General features: G+C 44.7%; 1 protein-coding gene across 8 annotated transcripts in view; it reads right to left on the bottom strand.

The window, feature by feature from the left end:
* AUTS2 (activator of transcription and developmental regulator AUTS2) overlaps positions 1–17,416 on the bottom strand; it is a 772,098-nt gene that overhangs the window by 412,746 nt on the left and 341,936 nt on the right. For all 8 annotated transcript variants that reach the window (XM_072937285.1, XM_072937288.1, XM_072937287.1 and 5 more), the window contains 2 exons: positions 9,601–9,702; positions 1,108–1,143 (listed from right to left, as the gene is read on the bottom strand). In XM_072937285.1, coding sequence (XP_072793386.1) covers positions 1,108–1,143; positions 9,601–9,702 — 138 coding nt within the window. The remainder of the gene's footprint in view (positions 1–1,107; positions 1,144–9,600; positions 9,703–17,416) is intronic.

Genomic DNA, 17,416 nt, shown 5'->3' with positions numbered 1-17,416 from the left:
CACACGTTCAGAGTTTAATCCCATAACTTTCTTACAGGATCACAGACGTCTGTGACAAAAGACTAAATTCACCATGAACTAATAGAAGAAAATTACTCTCTGGGAATGTGACAAAGTGCAACCAAGTTTTTCCATCATGTGATTGAATACCATAGAGTTTACTTTTCCCCAGAGTTCAGTGAGAAGATAGAAGGAGGCTTTGATTATACTGATAACTTCACAGAGCAGTGCTATGGGACAAGGCTCTCGTTTTACCCACCTGGTTTTGGACATACACAATGCTCTCCTTCTCCTACAGTTATTATAAAGGCAGAAAAGATGTGCTTGGAGAATACAGTATAAGTTACAAGAGAAACAGGATATGAGCAATTTAGATATAAATCTTGGAATAAAATAAGCAGTACATTAGATTGACTGAAAAACTTTTTTCATTCCCAAACTTATCTGTGCAAGTAAAAGGTATATTGATGAATGTGGGAATGAACAGAAAGATATGAATATAGACTGTTAAATCAATACAGATGCATGCAAATAAATCACAAACACAAAAAAACCTGATCAATTTTCAAACTAGCTGGGGCCTGATCTGCTTCTCAGGACACAAAATGTAAATCTGGCATAAATATAACTTCTGTGTTTTCCAAGAGTGTTCATGGGCCATGGGCTTTTAAGCAACAGGTAGAAATCACTGTGCCACGTTCTCTGTGCTGTGATACACAGGAGATGAGGCAGGACATTGTAAAGGGCTCTTTAAAATCTGTGAACCAAAAACAACGGGTGCAAGGGGGAATCGAGATCCTGCCACCTCCCATTAGAGAGCTGGTGAGACCATGGCTCATTTCAGTTGCTATAATTGTGTAAATTAAGCGCTGTTAAAATGTATGTAGTGATTAAAATGACATCTGATTAGTTCAAGAAAACACAGAGCACCATGTTGGGAATGTGACTTGCAGGGAATTTGTGGAGGAATGAATAAGAAGGGTGCACTCAGCCTCTGGGCAGAGCGGGTTTGCTGGATATCCCTGATCCATGAATTCTGTGGAGGCATTTTGTGTGAGGAACACTCTGCTGCACAGAGGCACAGTGTGAAAGTGGAGACACACTTACAAAGTAGCCTGTTCCCAAGCTGGAAGGAGCTGAGCTCTGCAATAAAACACAAAGACAAAGTGGAAAGTCAGCGATGGTTTTTAACACGTTCCAGTCCACACAGCTCATTACCAGCCCTTTCCAAGCTTTTCATCACACATCACAGCACCGCTGTCCTGCCCCTTGTCATCTGCTCCTGAAACAAACACGCTGGTGCTTAATTTTTCCCTTTACATCTCTCAACGACTCGGAGATGGTAACGTGCTATTTACTGAATTCCAAGCTTCTGCGGTGGACGTAATTGCCAATTTATTTGACAGGCAGCTGGGTAATGAATTAATGATGGCATTTCGCCCTGCACTGAGACTAAACAGACACTCATCAACCAGCCTCCCTGACATGCTGACATTCAATGCCCTGGACTCCAGCTCCTCAGCTCCATGGCCACAAAGGGGCAGGCGGGAGGGGGAGAAAGGGAAAAAAAAGTAGACTGACTTCAAAACAAAAAGCCCGGTGGGTTTGGATGACTTTTTCAGTGTATGACCTGTTTGCCAATTTATTCCCAAAAGGCCCTGGTTAGTACACACATAGTGCTTTTCTAAAACGAGACATTTTGTAAACATAATTAGTAGTCTGAAATGTAAAGAATGCGTGGGCACACAGAGAAGCTGCTTTAGTCAATGTACCATTTTCTGGAGAATGCAGTCACTACAATTTCCCATTTGGATGTCCACATTGTTTGACAAACCAAGGTTTTAGAAACAACAACAACAACAAAAAAGGCAAACAGCAAATATATACAGTGTGAAATAGATTTCAAAACTCAAACCTATAAAAAATAATTAAAACAAATATTACTACCAAGGAAAATAATCAATTTGTTTAAATGCTTTAAAAAAATAGCGTCATGAAATTCAGTTTAAGTGGGACATGATCACAACCTCTATAGTCACAGGAATTAAGGAGATAAAGGGTTTTGTTTCATTAGTTTTTCATCTAAGCAATGGGGATTACACAGCAGGTTCTCTCAGAGACATGGGGGATCCTGGTGCTGATCCAGGTCAGGCTGTTCCATTGGAGGGGCAGCAGTGCCCAGCTCCAGCCTCCAGAGCCCTTGGGCACAGCATAAAAAAGCAGAGGAGCATTCTCTAGAGAGGCTGTCCAGAGAACCAGTGTGAAACTCCTGCAGCTCCATTCCTTCTCCTGCAGCTCCATTCCCAGTCCTGTACCTCCATTCCCACTCCTGTACCTCCATTCCCTCTCCTGCAGCTCCATTCCCACTCCTGTAGCTCCATTCCCACTCCTGTAGCTCCATTCCCACTCCTGCAGCTCCATTCCCTCTCCTGCAGCTCCATTCCCTCTCCTGTAGCTCCATTCCCTCTCCTGTAGCTCCATTCCCACTCCTGCAGCTCCATTCCCTCTCTTGGAGCTCCATTCCCTCTCCTGCAGCTCCATTCCCTCTCCTGCAGTTCCATTCCCTCTCCTGCAGCTCCATTCCCTCTCCTGCAGCTCCATTCCCTCTCCTGCAGCCCCATTCCCTCTCCTGCAGTCCGTGCCCGCTCCTGCTGCCCAGCACAGCCTCCCTTTCCCCTTTCCCTGGTGACCCCGCTCAGGGACAGCCAGGCCTGCAGAGGGGCCCGGGCAGGGCACTGGGAATACACTGAATTTTTGTCACTTCACCCCTGTTCCGAGCCAGGGACCCAAACTGCAGCTCTGCAGCACACAGAACCCGGGCAAGGGAACCCCACACAAATAAAGACACTCCAAAATCCTGCTGTCCCCACTCTTGCTGCTGCCCTGTGCCACCACCATCCACAGCAGAGCCCCTGGGATGGTGTCCCTGACATCTCTGCCTCCCTGCTGTCCCCAGGAATGGCCATCCTGCTGGGCTGAGCTGGGCACTGGCACTGCCCACTGCTCCTCCGTGGGCACAGGTCCTGCTTTGGAGATGCCAAAAAGATTTTTGCTTCTTAGACATTTTTTTTTAATTTATTCATAACTCTTTAGACTACTATTATACAGTTACATAGCTCCTTAACTAAGTCTAGTCCTTTTCCTACCTTTTCTCTTAGATTTTAGAACAGTAAGCTCACCTTCCCAGACTCTTATTTAGGGTTTTTTTTGCCTCTATAGTGAAACAAGGATGTTTTATTTTTTCCCTACATTGTAGACATAATAAATGTGGGGCTAGAAGCAGGGAGGGGGGTACAATGGAGGGCAGAACTAAAAGGGGGGATTACTTAATTAACTGTTCCTCTAATTGGATACTTTCTCTAAAGTATGCTAATTTATTAAAATTATAAAATTGTCAAAATCCTGTATCACATGTGCATTTTGCCATACTCGCACCTGGAGGACCTTCATTAAAGATCAAAGCTTTTTATCATCTTCATATTGTTTGGCTTGTGACTTTTGGCAGCACTGGGAGCCCCTGCAGCTCTGCAGCCCTGGCACAGAGCACCCCCTGCTCAGTACCCAACGCCTTCCTCTTCACTCACCCTGCTCTCTGCTTCATGCCACTGAAATTCCTTTCATTTAAGCTGGAGATCTACCCACAAATGCAACACGTGCAATCGTTACAACCACTTTTGTTTCAGCTATGTACAGATGCCAAGCGAGTCCCACTCTTTCACTCACAGTTTTTTTTAAACTTACTTTACTGGCTGAAAGCTCCAAAGTTTGCATTCTGCATCTGTGTGTAATTTTTGTCTGCTTTTTATTCCAAGTTTTGGAAGGATAGAGTATCAAAACAAAACAATAAAGAGGAAGAAAAAAGAATAAGCAAACAAAATATTTCCCACTGAATATTTTCATTCCTTCAAAAGCAATGCTGCAATGGCTATGGGAGGACAGTCGAAACATAGCAGTCAAATGACTTTCACTGAACAACTGTGCATTTTCAGGGAACTTGACTTTGCTGGATGGAAATATAGCCCTTCACACATTGCATGCTGCATATGGAGAGTACAGTTTGCAAACTCTGTTTAATTGAAGTATGAAAGACTGTGCTGCACATGCATGAATGACTGTCAGCTGTGTTGTGAACCGGGTGTTGACGGAGCACAGAGGCTGAAGCGAGGGCTATGCAAGGAGACAACTTCTCACCTTGTGGGGAACTCCCAATACCCAGTGCCCAGCCTTGGCACCAAGTGTACAAGCATCTTTACAAGTGCTGAGTCGTGATCCTGCACTGGCTGGGTCTATAGCTCTTATATAAAGTGTGCCTATAATAGAGGTAATGGTTTCACTTTCCGAAACCCTTTGCAAAATAGGACATTAGAAATACTGTTTGATATTCACACAACCACCAGCAGAAGCCTGCATCAGGTGCCCATCAGCAAAATACACTTGCTTAAAATTGACAGGGTTCTGGGCTTTTTCACCCCTCCTTTTTTTTTTTTTTTTTTTTTTTTGGTTGGTTTGGTTTTTTTTGTTTCCATCCTTTCTTAAAGAAAAGAACTTTGGCCCAGAAGCAAAAATGTAGTAACCCTCGTGTAAGCATTAGTTTATTGTGTACCAAAGAAAATTACATCCTTGAGGTCTTGGAAGGCACAGTTATACCCATTTTGCATATATATTGTGCATTACTTGGGGAGCTGGGTGGGGAGAAAGGCTGTGTTGTACATATTTGTTCTGGCTATTGTTTATGCAGGTCTGACTGAATGAAGGAACAGTGGGTATCATTTCAATTTCTGATGTCAACATCAAATTACTTATTTAATTTCATGCCTGGCGAAGCATTGTATAGCTACACGCAGAATCATTTCACTTCATTTGTTATGCTGTGTTTTCTTGGCGATTGGCTTGCCTTCCAACTGACAGCTTTAATTACGACATGAATTTGATTGCACTGCCGAGGAATTAACATAATGCAACAAAGCATTTAAGCACCCAACCTTAGACACACAAACACACACATCCCCACCCTCGCAGCCACAGGCACACAAAGCACAGCCTGAGCAGCTCCTGGCACAGCACACGGAGCTCTGCCCCTGTGCCTCCATCCACACCCTGCCAGCATCACTGGGATATTCTGCAGAGGGAGCAGCTCTGAGGGTTTCACAGCACCTAACCCAAAGGCCATCCCTCAGTTTGTCTTTGGCTCTGTACAGGTGAGAGGGATGGGAGACAAAAGAATTGAAAATATCCCGTATTTGGGGCTGAAACCGTGAGCTGCCCACAGGATTACGCTGCTGGAGGGGTGTAGACACATCTTTTCCTGAAGCCAACAGCAGCAGACCTGGTGGGCAGGGCACCTCAGGATTTCAGGACTTGGTCCTCATTGTCACTCCTCCCTGTGGCTCCTCTCAAGCACAGAGTACAGAGCACTGGGAGCAGGGGAGCACTCCTGAAGAGTGCAGCAGCTTTGATGAGCTTTTTTGAGAGCCCAAGAGGAGACCTTTAATGTAGGGACAAATGGGAAGATTCCTGTCTCATTCCCTGGTCAGGAACGGGAAAAACATTCCAGACAGAAAGGTGCCAACTGCAGCAAGAGGTGATGAGGTGCTGAATCCCATCCAGTGACCATGTGGGAGAGGCTTTTGCTGTTCATCCTTTCACTGAAAGCCTGCAACCAACAGGGCTGAGATCAGGTGGATCAGGAATTTAGGAATGTGCTCCAGAAATCAGGTGGTTTGATTTTTGATTAGCAAAGAGAAAAGCAAAGAACCCCTGAATACTCAGTGCATTTACCATCCAGGTTAGCTGTAACTCTCATGTTTTCCTCAGGTAGCTCTCCTGGCTGTTTTGTAAAACATGACAAAAATGTATTCCAAAGAGGGAGGACTCAATTAAAAATAAATACATAGAGGAAGATAAAAAAAAGAAGATGACTGAGCTCCAAGCTGAGCAAAAGAGAAAGCGCTGCCATCTTGTCTCCAAGCAAGACCTCAGCAAAATGAATTCTACTACTGGCAAGATTTTGATGAGATTAAACTGACTACAGCACCCTATATATAAAGGAGGAGCAGCTCTCCAATTTCTCTTTTAGGCCCCTGGAGCTACCTCTGCCCATAAAGGAAAAAACAAGTTGTCATTCCTAAAAAAAAACTTATACAGGGGAGAAAGGCAGAGAGCCATGGGTTTATGAAATTCAGAGGGGGAGCTGGATCAGGGCACTGCTTGCACTGGAGCATTTGAGCAATCATTATCTATAATCTAGCAGAGGTCAAATTCTCTGCTAATTATGCTCCCTCACAGAGGGGTGGGTGTGTGCACACGTGTGCCAGGCGAGGACAAAGAGAGGAGTTGACAGAAATCAGTCTCACTGCATTGCATCTGACAAGAACAGAGGATATTCCCCTTCCTACTGTCTGATGCTATTTCAAGCCTCATTATGAGAAAAATCTCCTTTTTAACATGGTCTTTTCATTGAATTATCTTCTTTTCATTTTTGCCCACCTCTCACAAATGCTGCAAATTACCTGCTTGGATCTCATTAGCCTGGAAAGCAGTCACTCCTTGTAAACACACTTTGCATCACTCTGCATTATCCAAGGACTGCAGGTACATTTACAATAGGCAAAGTTGAAAGATCCCTGACAGGAGAGTGAAGCCACTGCCATGTCAGTTTGCAGCTGGATGTTCATTATCCCCTCTCCCTCATTCTGCATCTGTCACTAAGCTCTCACTCAGGCCTGTGAAGCTCTAACATTCCTGCTTCACCAGCCTGCTCAAGCTGGGGATGGGAAAACGGATCATCCACCTGGAGAACATGCACTTCAGTCATCACCCCATTTCCATACAGGAGCCATGCTTAGTCTTACAGTGCTGCCAGGTGACAAATGTGGAGATTTATTATATTTCATGGCCAAAAGTTGCTTTCTAACCTCAGGGTTAATCTGCTTGCAATGCTTTATATTTTTTGCTCTATCTTCTGTTGGGTACACTTTTTTATATATTTTTTTCTGAGAAAATAGCTGTAAAACCTATGAGAGAGAAGCGTCAGAGAAAGCTTACTCTGTTGTCTGTAGCTTTTCTTGGACAGTAAACAGTGGGTATCATTAGACATCTGACTTCTTCCAAAAGTATTATTTAAAACAACCATTTGGAAGGTCCTGTCATTTCAGCACACATGGTGTCTGATTTTGGGAGAGGAATGATGGGATGGACAGCTCTGCACTGACTTTGGGAGGGGAACAATGGGATGGACAGCTCTGCACTGACTTTGGGAGAGGAACAAGGGGATGGACAGCTCTGCACTGACTTTGGGAAAGGGGAACAATGGGATGAAGAGCTCTGCACTGACTTTGGGACAGGGGAACAATGGGATGGACAACTTTGCACTGACTTTGGGAGAGGGGAACAATGGGATGGACAGCTCTGAACTGACTTTGGGAGAGGGGAACAATGGGATGGACAGCTCTGCACTGACTTTGGGACAGGGGAAGAATGGGATGGACAGCTCTGCACTGACTTTGGGACAGGGGAAGAATGGGATGGACAGCTCTGCACTGACTTTGGGAGAGGGGAACAATGGGATGGACAGCTCTGCACTGACTTTGGAAGGGGGCAATGGGCAGTACTGCTCTGAACAGAAGGAGCCTGGGAAGGGCCACCAGAGACCCAGGCACAGTGAGAGCTGTCTCGTGTGTGTTTCTCAAATCTCAGCTGAACTGGTAATGCCAGACCAGAGAGACATGCTTGTATTGCAATGAATTATCAAAGCAAAGGAACTTTCCTTATTAAGCAAAACATAAATTATGTATAACAGTTTAAAATATACATCTCCACATATATTTACATAACGGTTCTTTTGAGTAACCTGTGAATCCCTCTGTCCTCTCTCAGGTACACTAGAGAAGTTGTATTTGCCCTCTACTTCCTTTTAATTTGCCACAGCACTGAGACAAAGGAAAAGTATTGTAAAAACATCAGAGAAAAACTGGATTTGATGGGTGGAAGGGGACCCAGGACTCTGCTCTCACTGCCAAGTCTGGCAGTGCTATGCTGTGAGCTGCTGAGAAACCCAATAAACCTCAGAGCTCTCCACTCAGTACATTGCAAGCGAATGACAAAGCTAAATTAAAATCATGTTTGTAAGGAGCTGTGAAAATTTTTGCTGAAGGTGCTGTGTAATTGTGAAGTTGGTTGCAGTGGCTTCCCAGTTGCCACAGGGCTCAGACAAGCCAGGATGATGATGGTGACAGGCTGACATCCAGCTGCCATCCACTGCTACCTGTACAGAACTACCTTACTACCTTCTCTGGTTTCACTCTCCTCTTCCAGAGAGATCTCACAGCCCTGAGACTGACCTCAGCTGACAGCTATGAAGGGCAAGCTCTGAAGTGTTTAGCTGAATGTAACCCATAAAGGCTGGCTCTGGGGAAGAAATGGACCTCTAAAATAATGTGACAAAGGGATGTGGAGAGAGAGTGCTACAGATTTCACACTTTCACAGAAAAAAAAAATCAAGTCATCTGTTCCAGTGATATGCACAATTCAGCAAAAATTGCTAGCTGTGTGCCTTCAGGCTTAAATTTGCACAACGAAATGTATCCTTTACAAAGGTATTTCTTTTAATGCCTGCTCAGTTCAGTTTTATTGGATTGGCCTATAGAGGACACCATCTGGTATCTGTCATCCAAATCTACACAGACATGCCATCGATAAAATCCCCATTTCCAAAATGTGGGTTAGTTAAAAGTAGGGCCAGATTGCTGGCTGGTACAAATTGGGTTGACTGATGTAGCTATCCATGCTTTTACCAGCAAAGGATCTGACCTACAAATCCCCAATTTAGATACTCTATTGGGACAGGGCTTTCTTTATATTCTGTGTTGTAAAGCATGTGGCACAGAGGACACAGAGCCATGAATAAAACACTCAAGGATTGTGATGGTACACATAATAAATAGTAATCTAATTGCAGCAACAGAAAGATTTCTGTAGTCATTGCTCTGTCAGAACAGCTCATGCGTGTCACTGGGTGAATGACCAGCATTCTCCCATGGAGAAAAACACTCTCCACAGGGCTGCCATCTCAGGCCCTTCAACAGCACTTTAGGTAGAGCAACAAAGGCAGAGCTTATGCTATTGTTGGCCATGTTATATCAATTCATTATATATAACTGAATCTCTCTAGACACTCAAATACTTCTCATAAAGACAGTATGTTGACCAAAGAAATACATTCTTTTCCTCCATCACTTGGGGTAAAAATGTTACTCACTTCTCAGCTATGCAGAACATCTTAACTTCATTAAATGTCCTTCAACTGTTTCCAAAGAGCTGAGTGTTTGCACACAGGAAGACTTGTATCAATCTTTAAGAAGTTTACTGAACCAGGGCGGCAGACCTAAGTTACCTCTTCCCCTCCATGATTTATGGAAAAACCCCACAACTGGTACAAGCTGTAAAGCAGGTGTGCATCTTTACTCAGCGCCAGACACATGCGGGATCTCTTTCTACTCTAAGTTAATTTTCTGACCCCCCATGTCTCACCTGAACCCCCAAAGGGACAGAGATTTTAGCACCAAAGCCTCCCAGAAGCCAAACGCCCCGAGCAGCACTTACGTCGCTGAGCCTGTCGCGGGAGCTGCTCCGCTGGAAGCCTTTGCACTCCCCGCTGGCGCTCTCGCTGTCGCTGTCCCGGCAGCTGTTCTGGCCTGCCTTGAGCTGCAGACAGAGGGAACACAAACAGAGCAAGAGTTGAGCCTGGCCCAGACCAGTGTCCGTGTCCCACTCTGCTTCATGCCCTCCCAAGCCCAACAGCTGCGTGGCCGTGGCTCATGGCAGTGCCAGTGGCACCGTGTCCCTGTGCCAGGGCACAGCCCCAGGGACACCACGGGCAGTCCTGGGCACCACAGCCCCCGTGGGACGTGCTGCAGGCACGAGGGGACAACACTCGTGTCCCAAGGAAATCACAGTTTGAGGAAAACTTGCAGACTTCTCAGGGTGTTGCTGCCATGGATGAAGCTTTTGGTTTCCATCGCAATGCAGCACTCACTCCCTCACTGCAGCATAAGAGCATTGAGGACCTGAGTTCTTCCAGGAGAGGAGGTCACTGCTCCAGAAAAGCCTTTCTTTTGCTGGGCCAGCCCCAAACCACACTGCCTGGCACTCTAAACAATTTTCAACTACCAAACTTCAATGTTCATAAAACAACAGGATCTACTTAATAGGTATCAAACTGCTCTTGTTTTTCAAACCAGCTTTAATGAACTTTACTGGCATTGTAATTTAAAAAAACTACAAAAAAAAACCACCCTAAACTACATTTTCATTACAATTGAGAACACATCTGCTTTCTGTTATAGTTTGGACTGTTCAAGTCACCACATTAAACAAAAGTGTACTGACAGGAACACTCACCACAGACACCCATTACACATGTCCACAAGCACACATACACCTAGAGAGCAAGAGGAAGATATCATCCACATCTACTGCAATGCTGAAAATGCACATCTTTGTTTTAAAATATCCTTCCTTACATTTTGCTTGAATGTATAAAATTTTCATTTAGCCTTGCTGATGCTCCGTTTAAACTAAGTCTGGTGGTTAACACTGGCAAGAAGACTCTTTCAGAAATTTAGACTTAAGATCACACACATAAAGACTGGAAGCAGAGATAAATGCAGAGAAAATATTTGGTGAGGTACCTAATGAAATATTTTATGAGAGACCTACTACACTTATCAATATCCATGTAACAAACACCAAATAACTCCTGTTAACTTGTTCTAATTGTTAATATGATGATGGTAAGTTCATTCACACCCTACTGGAGCGGGTATTCATTCATCTCCATGCCATGACTGGAGACCAAAGGTTCCTCCTCCATCACTCTCCATCACCTTTTTTCCTCCTTTTTCTTCTCTCTCTCAATTATTTCCAGCTCTCCCAGAAACAAGCACACACAAAAATTCACACAAATGCACTTTTACAGGTGCACACAAATAAAACCTACACTTCTGCTGATGTTTTCCCAGCTGTACACTCTGTTCACCCACAGCCACAGCTGCTCCCTCCCAGGGTCACTGAAGGAGCACAAAAGCATCCTCACCCTCAGGTTACCACCTTCTCCCTACCACTGCCAGAGCAAACTGCACCTTCAAGTTTGGTATTTGTGTGCCACTTCTTAATCCCTTACTCCCCTCACCAGTAAAGGGAAGCTTTGGGTTCTCTCCATCAGTCAAATCAAAGTAAGGACACAAAGTCCATGAAACTACAAGTTCCAACACACAACTGAGTTGCAATGCATGAGCACAACTACAAAAAATGGCACAGGCCTACTCTCAGCCCAAAGAAAATGTAGCAGAAGGACCACAGCTATTTGTCAGACACTTACAATTCAATAAATAAAATAAATATCCCACAGCTCAGCCAGAATATTTCCAGTAAAATGATTTTTATTTCCAACGGAATGGTTTATTGGTCAGATCCAAGAGATCTTGGGAGCAGTTCTTGGAGGCAGAGGGGAAGATAACGAATTCAAGAAGTCTTACACTTCATATATAACTCACTGATCTTATCTAGGACCTCTGTGTCCTGTAATTTTATGGTCCCAAGTTTGAAATTTACCAACCCAAAGGAAAATGGATCAAGTTTCCCCAACTTGGTCTTTAGTCAACATCTGCCCAATGATGGAAAAACTCTCATTGCAAGTGAGGTGTTAAGAATTTTTTCCCAGTCTCAGATTTTATTTCTAGAACCTAAATTTAGTTTGTACACAATCTTCACACGTTAGATATTTGCTAATCATAACAGCCCAGTTTTATAATTCTTTACATCATGAATTCCAGCTATTTACAGAGAAGAGAAGAAAAACCCAGCAGGTGTCATTTTTCTAGACACAATTTACAAGGAGTAAGAGAACATGATGAAGACATCAGAGCCTGAAACTCTGTAGAAAAAAAAAGTGAACTGCAGGGACTCGACAGCAAACTCAGAAATAAGTCCAAGTTAAGATTTATAAGCTTTCCATATTTTCCTTTCTTTTTTTCCAAGTTGAGTTTCTCCATGTGCCAAACTGTTGATGGTTTACATTTTATTCCAGAACCCATCAATCTGTGTTGAATTAAAAAAGTAAAGCATGGAAATGGGCCCGTTGTCTTCTCTTAAGAACCTAAAGTTACACTCAAGCGTACATGAGAACATTTAATGTGGACAGGCCGTGGGTCATTTAATTTCAATATATTTGCACAGATTCAGCTGCTTAAAACATTGCTGAAACAACACAGTGCTGCTCAAAAGGCCCACAGGTAACAGGAGGGATCTTTAGTTACACTGTCTGCAGCTGGGCCATCACCTGGGGCACACAGGAACCCTAAAATCAGCTTCCCCATGGAAATGCAGCTTTCCTCGGAAAATACAACTTTCCTCGCAAAATACAACTTTCCTTGGAAAATGCAACTTTCCTTGGAAAAAAATTGAAGTGCAGCGTTGACAACTCTTGTTCCTCTGTTGTTTCTAGCAGGGTAGCCCATGCAAACAGCCACACCAGCATGAAAATCCCATTATGCCTGTCTGTGCAGGGCTGGGAGCTGGACTGATGATCTCTAGGGATGGAGATGGACTGATGATGGAGCTGGATGATCTCTGGGGGTCCCTTCCCGCTCAGGTTACTCTACAAAGGTCTCACTGAGGACCTTCCCACATTAACACAGCATTAATTTTCTCATTTGCACCAGGCAAGGAGTGAAAAAGGGTTTCCAAAAAGTGTGTTTGACTGTGTGCTTTCACTGCATGGTGGGAATGAATTTGTCTATGAAGGGATCCATCTAAAGGGTCTCACAAAGAGGAAATACAGACATTTTCTAGCCCAAAACCTCAAAAACTCAGAGTGTCTCTGACTCACAAGGAATATGTGCAGTCTCAGGGACTCCCCTAAAAAGAGACAGGTTATGTGCAAAAAAAAGCACCTCAAGACCACTTGCCCGGGCTGAACAACACAGGACTCAATCCTGGGGCACACCCACACCTCCAACACTTTTCTAGTTTTTGGTCAATCTTAGCATTGCATTTTTTTAAAATCTTTCACTGTACTACAGAACCTGTTAGTTTGTAATGCCTTTGAATTTGCTGGAGGACACCACAAGTCAAGCAGAACTGCCTAAAGTCATAACTACATTTCTCTTAAAGGAAAAGGCCAAAAAGCAGATTTGGAAGGGTGGTTGCTGGCTGAGGGCTGGGCTGGGGCTCAGCAGAGGGTTTTATTTCTGATTCTTCACCACCCCTTCCCCAAACAGTGAGAGGAATAGATGTTCCCTGCTCTCCAGAACTGGACTGTTTGGAGGATTTTTCCATCAGGGCAGTTTCTCCAGTGGGTGATGGTGGATTGCACTGCACCCCAGCCAGGGACACAGGGATGGAGGAAGGAAGCTGAGCTGGGGGGGCAGAGGGTGGCATTGCAATTTTTGTTGTTGTTTTGAGTACTCAAATCTATTTTTATGGACTATACATTTATTTTTTTCCCCCAAATGGAGACTGTTTTGCCCATGACAATAAAAGGTGACTTCCTTGCCTTTACCTCAGAAACTTCCTCCCCCTCCTGCCCTGCTGAGGAGAGGGTGTGAGAGGGGCTGGGGGAGTTTGGCCTCAGCCATGATGTGGTTTGGAGAACTTGCTGCTCATGGACTGAGTCACAAAACTTCAGTCACAACTCTGCTGCCCTGCAGAGTGGTGAGGAATGGAGGCAAAGCTGGAGACTGGCATGAGGGACCAGGGCAGGGAGAGGGACACTGAGAGCACAGAGAGGAGAGGCACAAGACATGGAACACCAAGAGGGACCATTTGATGAAGAAAGAGGCCTGAAGGTCACATAGAAACCATCCAGAAATTATGAATAAACCAAAATAGAGGTAGAAACATGAACATGAAACTGCTGTCATAGCAAGTGCTAACAGGAACTCTTCTGTCAGCCCACGGAGAGATTTTCAGGTGACTTGGAATCTAACAGAACTATTTTTGCAGCAGGGAAACACTCAGCCCTACTTTGTGACAGAAAAAGTGCAAACTGAATATTCATCTGTGTCCAGGGAAAGCAGCTCTCTGCTGTGCTCCTTCTGCCATTCAATTTTATAGGGTAAAGCAGAGCTAAACTCTCAGCTTTAGGAATAGGACAGGCCCAGATCAACAGTGTCAGAGCTACTGTGCCAGGCAGACATTTCTGTGACAAAGCCATAAAACACTCCTAAGGGCAATCCCTGACAGCAGGGCTCTCTTGGCCTTTCCTCTCAGCCAGGAAAAGAATGAAGGACAGAGCTGATCATGTTAAGAGGTGTAAGGGAGGATGGAAGGGCAGCTGAGCCCCAGACTCCAGGGAGCATCATCCTCTCGGGACCACAGTTGGCTGTGCTGGATCCCAAAGCCACTTTAGATAATTCCATTGTAGCACATAACAAGAAGCAAAATAAATAAACCTGCTGAGAATTTGGCAAGAGCCTTTTTTACAGAGCTTATATACCGTGTCAAAAACACCCTCATGTGGCTCTCCTGAGCTTTTTTATTTTCAAATATATTTTAGTTTAAAAACCCCATGCCATTTGGCAGCAGTAAATCTATAGTATCGTTTTGAGGTGCCTGAGCCTCTGTGCCATATGGAATTAAAGGATTATTTCACTACATTATACTTTAAAGTCATGAATACCAACACCTCTCCCTGTTAGAGCACAGCCAGCAAGCCGAGCCTTCACCAGAGTCAAAAGGAAGGGGACACCTGCTCCCTGAGAGGTGGCAGAACCCTGCTGTGGGGAGGAGAATTCCACTTTCACTCTGCCCATCATCCTTTATTTACACAGCTTTTGCAAGGGTGAGGCAGTCCCTGCTCCCAGCTGGGTGAGTGAATTCCCTCGCTCAGCTCAGCTGACTCCTACATGTACCATTAGGAACGCTTCCCAAGCCCAAAATCCTGACAGGAGCTTGTCCTGAGCAGGGCACTGCACACACACATTTCCACTGCTCCTTAGGGCCTGCCTCCATTTGCTCTCTGGTCTTTTCCCAGCATGGAACAGGACTGAAGAATGGGAATTTTTGTCACTTCTGGCAGGCAAAGCCTGTTCCTCAGCAGGGCACACACGGAGAAGCACAGACAGATCAGGGACTGCTGATGAGTGCAAGCTGCTCCAAAGGGCAGGGAGCAACAGCCTGGAGATGGAATCCTGCGTGATCCCAGTGAGATCCCAGTGATCCCAGTGAGATCCCAGTGCTCCCAGCACAGCCCAGGCCTGCTGGGCCAGCCCCAGGCAGGGCTGTGACATCCAGAGCAGCCAGGCTGCAGGGACAGCCCCAGCCCTGCCCAGCAAACACAGCCCTGCCCCATCTCAACCAGGCAGAAAAGAGCAGCAGCACATCTTCTGCAGAGCTCAGTATCAGATTGCAAAGAAAGCATATTTTATCAATGATCAAGAACAAATCTGGCTGTATGAAAACAAATAAAAGAAGTGCATGGCAAGAAAGAACCAAAAAACAACAGGGTAGATCAAGGGCTGTTACTTCTGATTTCAATCATGATTAACAGCTGTCATTTCAAAACTCCTGTTTATATCTCTCCTGCTACTGACAGAAGTTAGACAAATACTCCTTATACAGCACTCCCATGTCACCCACAGCATTAAAGGTGGTTGACACAGTGCTTTGGGTCTGGAGCAAGACCTCTCCACTGCATTTCTAACAAGGCCATGCACACCCGGGCTGCCTAAGCAGGGCAGCAGCACAAGGAAAGCAAATCAGAGGGGAGATAATGAAGAGGAAGAATATTTACAGCACATGAGCTTAGGCAGTAAATATGAAAAAAGAATTCACACCATGTGTGGACTCTGAACATTATTAATACAAAGACATTTTTCACCTCAGGGAAGAAAAATCTTGTTACCTGAGAGATACAATAAAACATTTGGAGAGGCTCTCTGTTTACCTCTTGATATACAATCTCATGACAACCAATGCAGATGCTCCAAGAAATTGCCACCTTCTGAGGATCCAGGCCTCCATGCCATCATCCATGGATCTGACATCCCTACCAGAAATTAGGTTGTTGTTTTTTGGGGGTTTTTTTGCTTACTTTTATGGTAAAAGTGAAATAAACCAACAAAGACAACATTTTATCTTTTGTTTCCTTCCTACTTTTAATTAGAAGAGAAGTAATTTTTCTGTTCCAAAACACTTTTTATGAAAAAAAAAGAACAAACATATGTACATTCTTTCAATTTCCTATTGACAGAAAAAAAATATCTAAATTGAACAAATAACTACAAACAATTTTCTAATCAGCTCAATGATACAGAACAAGGGTGTCTTTAACTCACTTATTCTCCAGCACTGCTGGTCATTTCCTGCTGCCTCTGAGCTGATCCAGAGTCTGCTGCTGCACTTGCTCAATAAATTGGAGTAGAGAAACTCATCCCCTACAACCTTAAGTGGGGGAGATCCACCAAAGGAGCAGAGCTCTCCCCCTGTGCTCCTGGGGAGAATTTGGCTATTTAGCATCCTTATTGCAGACACACCAAGCGATGGGGCTCTGCTGGCAGGAGAGGAGCTGAAGCAACACAGGCTAAGAATAAACAGCATCCTCGCCAGGCGGGGGTGGGGGAGAAAGAAACAGGCATTTATTTCCAGATCCTCTTCTCCTTCATTATATGCTTGGGCAACCTTAGATCCACAGCACACAGAAGGTACTCTGAAGGAGGTCTGTAGCTCTGTTTTATCTAAGTTTCACAGAGAATGCAGCCCATCATTTTTTCTGTGCTGTTTATACAGAAATCAAAGATAAATTTGGCATAAACTCATCACACCCCAGAATCATACATACATTATACACCACAGAAAGTGTAACAGACTTGCTCTGTTCCCCAGCTCCTGTTAAGAGTGGTATGAAACAGCAAGCTGTTGGCAATTGCAGCAAATGAAGCGTATTTCAGCACACTTCAAAGGCTGAATTGCAAAAAAATATAGGCTTCTCCTGACCCTTTGCATTTTGATGGCTGCACAGTGAGAAACACGGCCTTTAAAATTACACCTTGCAAAGCTCTCCATTGTACCAATCAATCTGTGCAAGCAGCCTGCAGAGCCCAGGCTGGGGCAGAGTGGGATGAGGAGCCAGGCCCGGGGACAGCCAGAGGGGCTGCAGCCAGGGTGGGACACATCTGCCCTCCGAGGCTGTACCCAGCCCTGCTACTGACTTCTTTGTGTCCCAGCCTGGATTTCCAGGGCCCTCCCTAGGCCCTGTGTAAGGGAAGCGCGTCTTTGTATGGTTAAAAACCACCTCAGAAACACACATGTGCAGTGCCACAGGAGTGCCATCCTTGTCTGCATGGATAGACATCCATCCACATTCCCATCCATCCATCCATCCATCCATCCATCCATCCATCCATCCATCCATCCACCC

The sequence above is a fragment of the Taeniopygia guttata genome, chromosome 19 (assembly GCF_048771995.1).
Source record: "Taeniopygia guttata chromosome 19, bTaeGut7.mat, whole genome shotgun sequence".
Taxonomy (NCBI): Eukaryota; Metazoa; Chordata; class Aves; order Passeriformes; family Estrildidae; genus Taeniopygia; species Taeniopygia guttata.
This window is presented reverse-complemented; position numbering and strand designations above follow the sequence as displayed.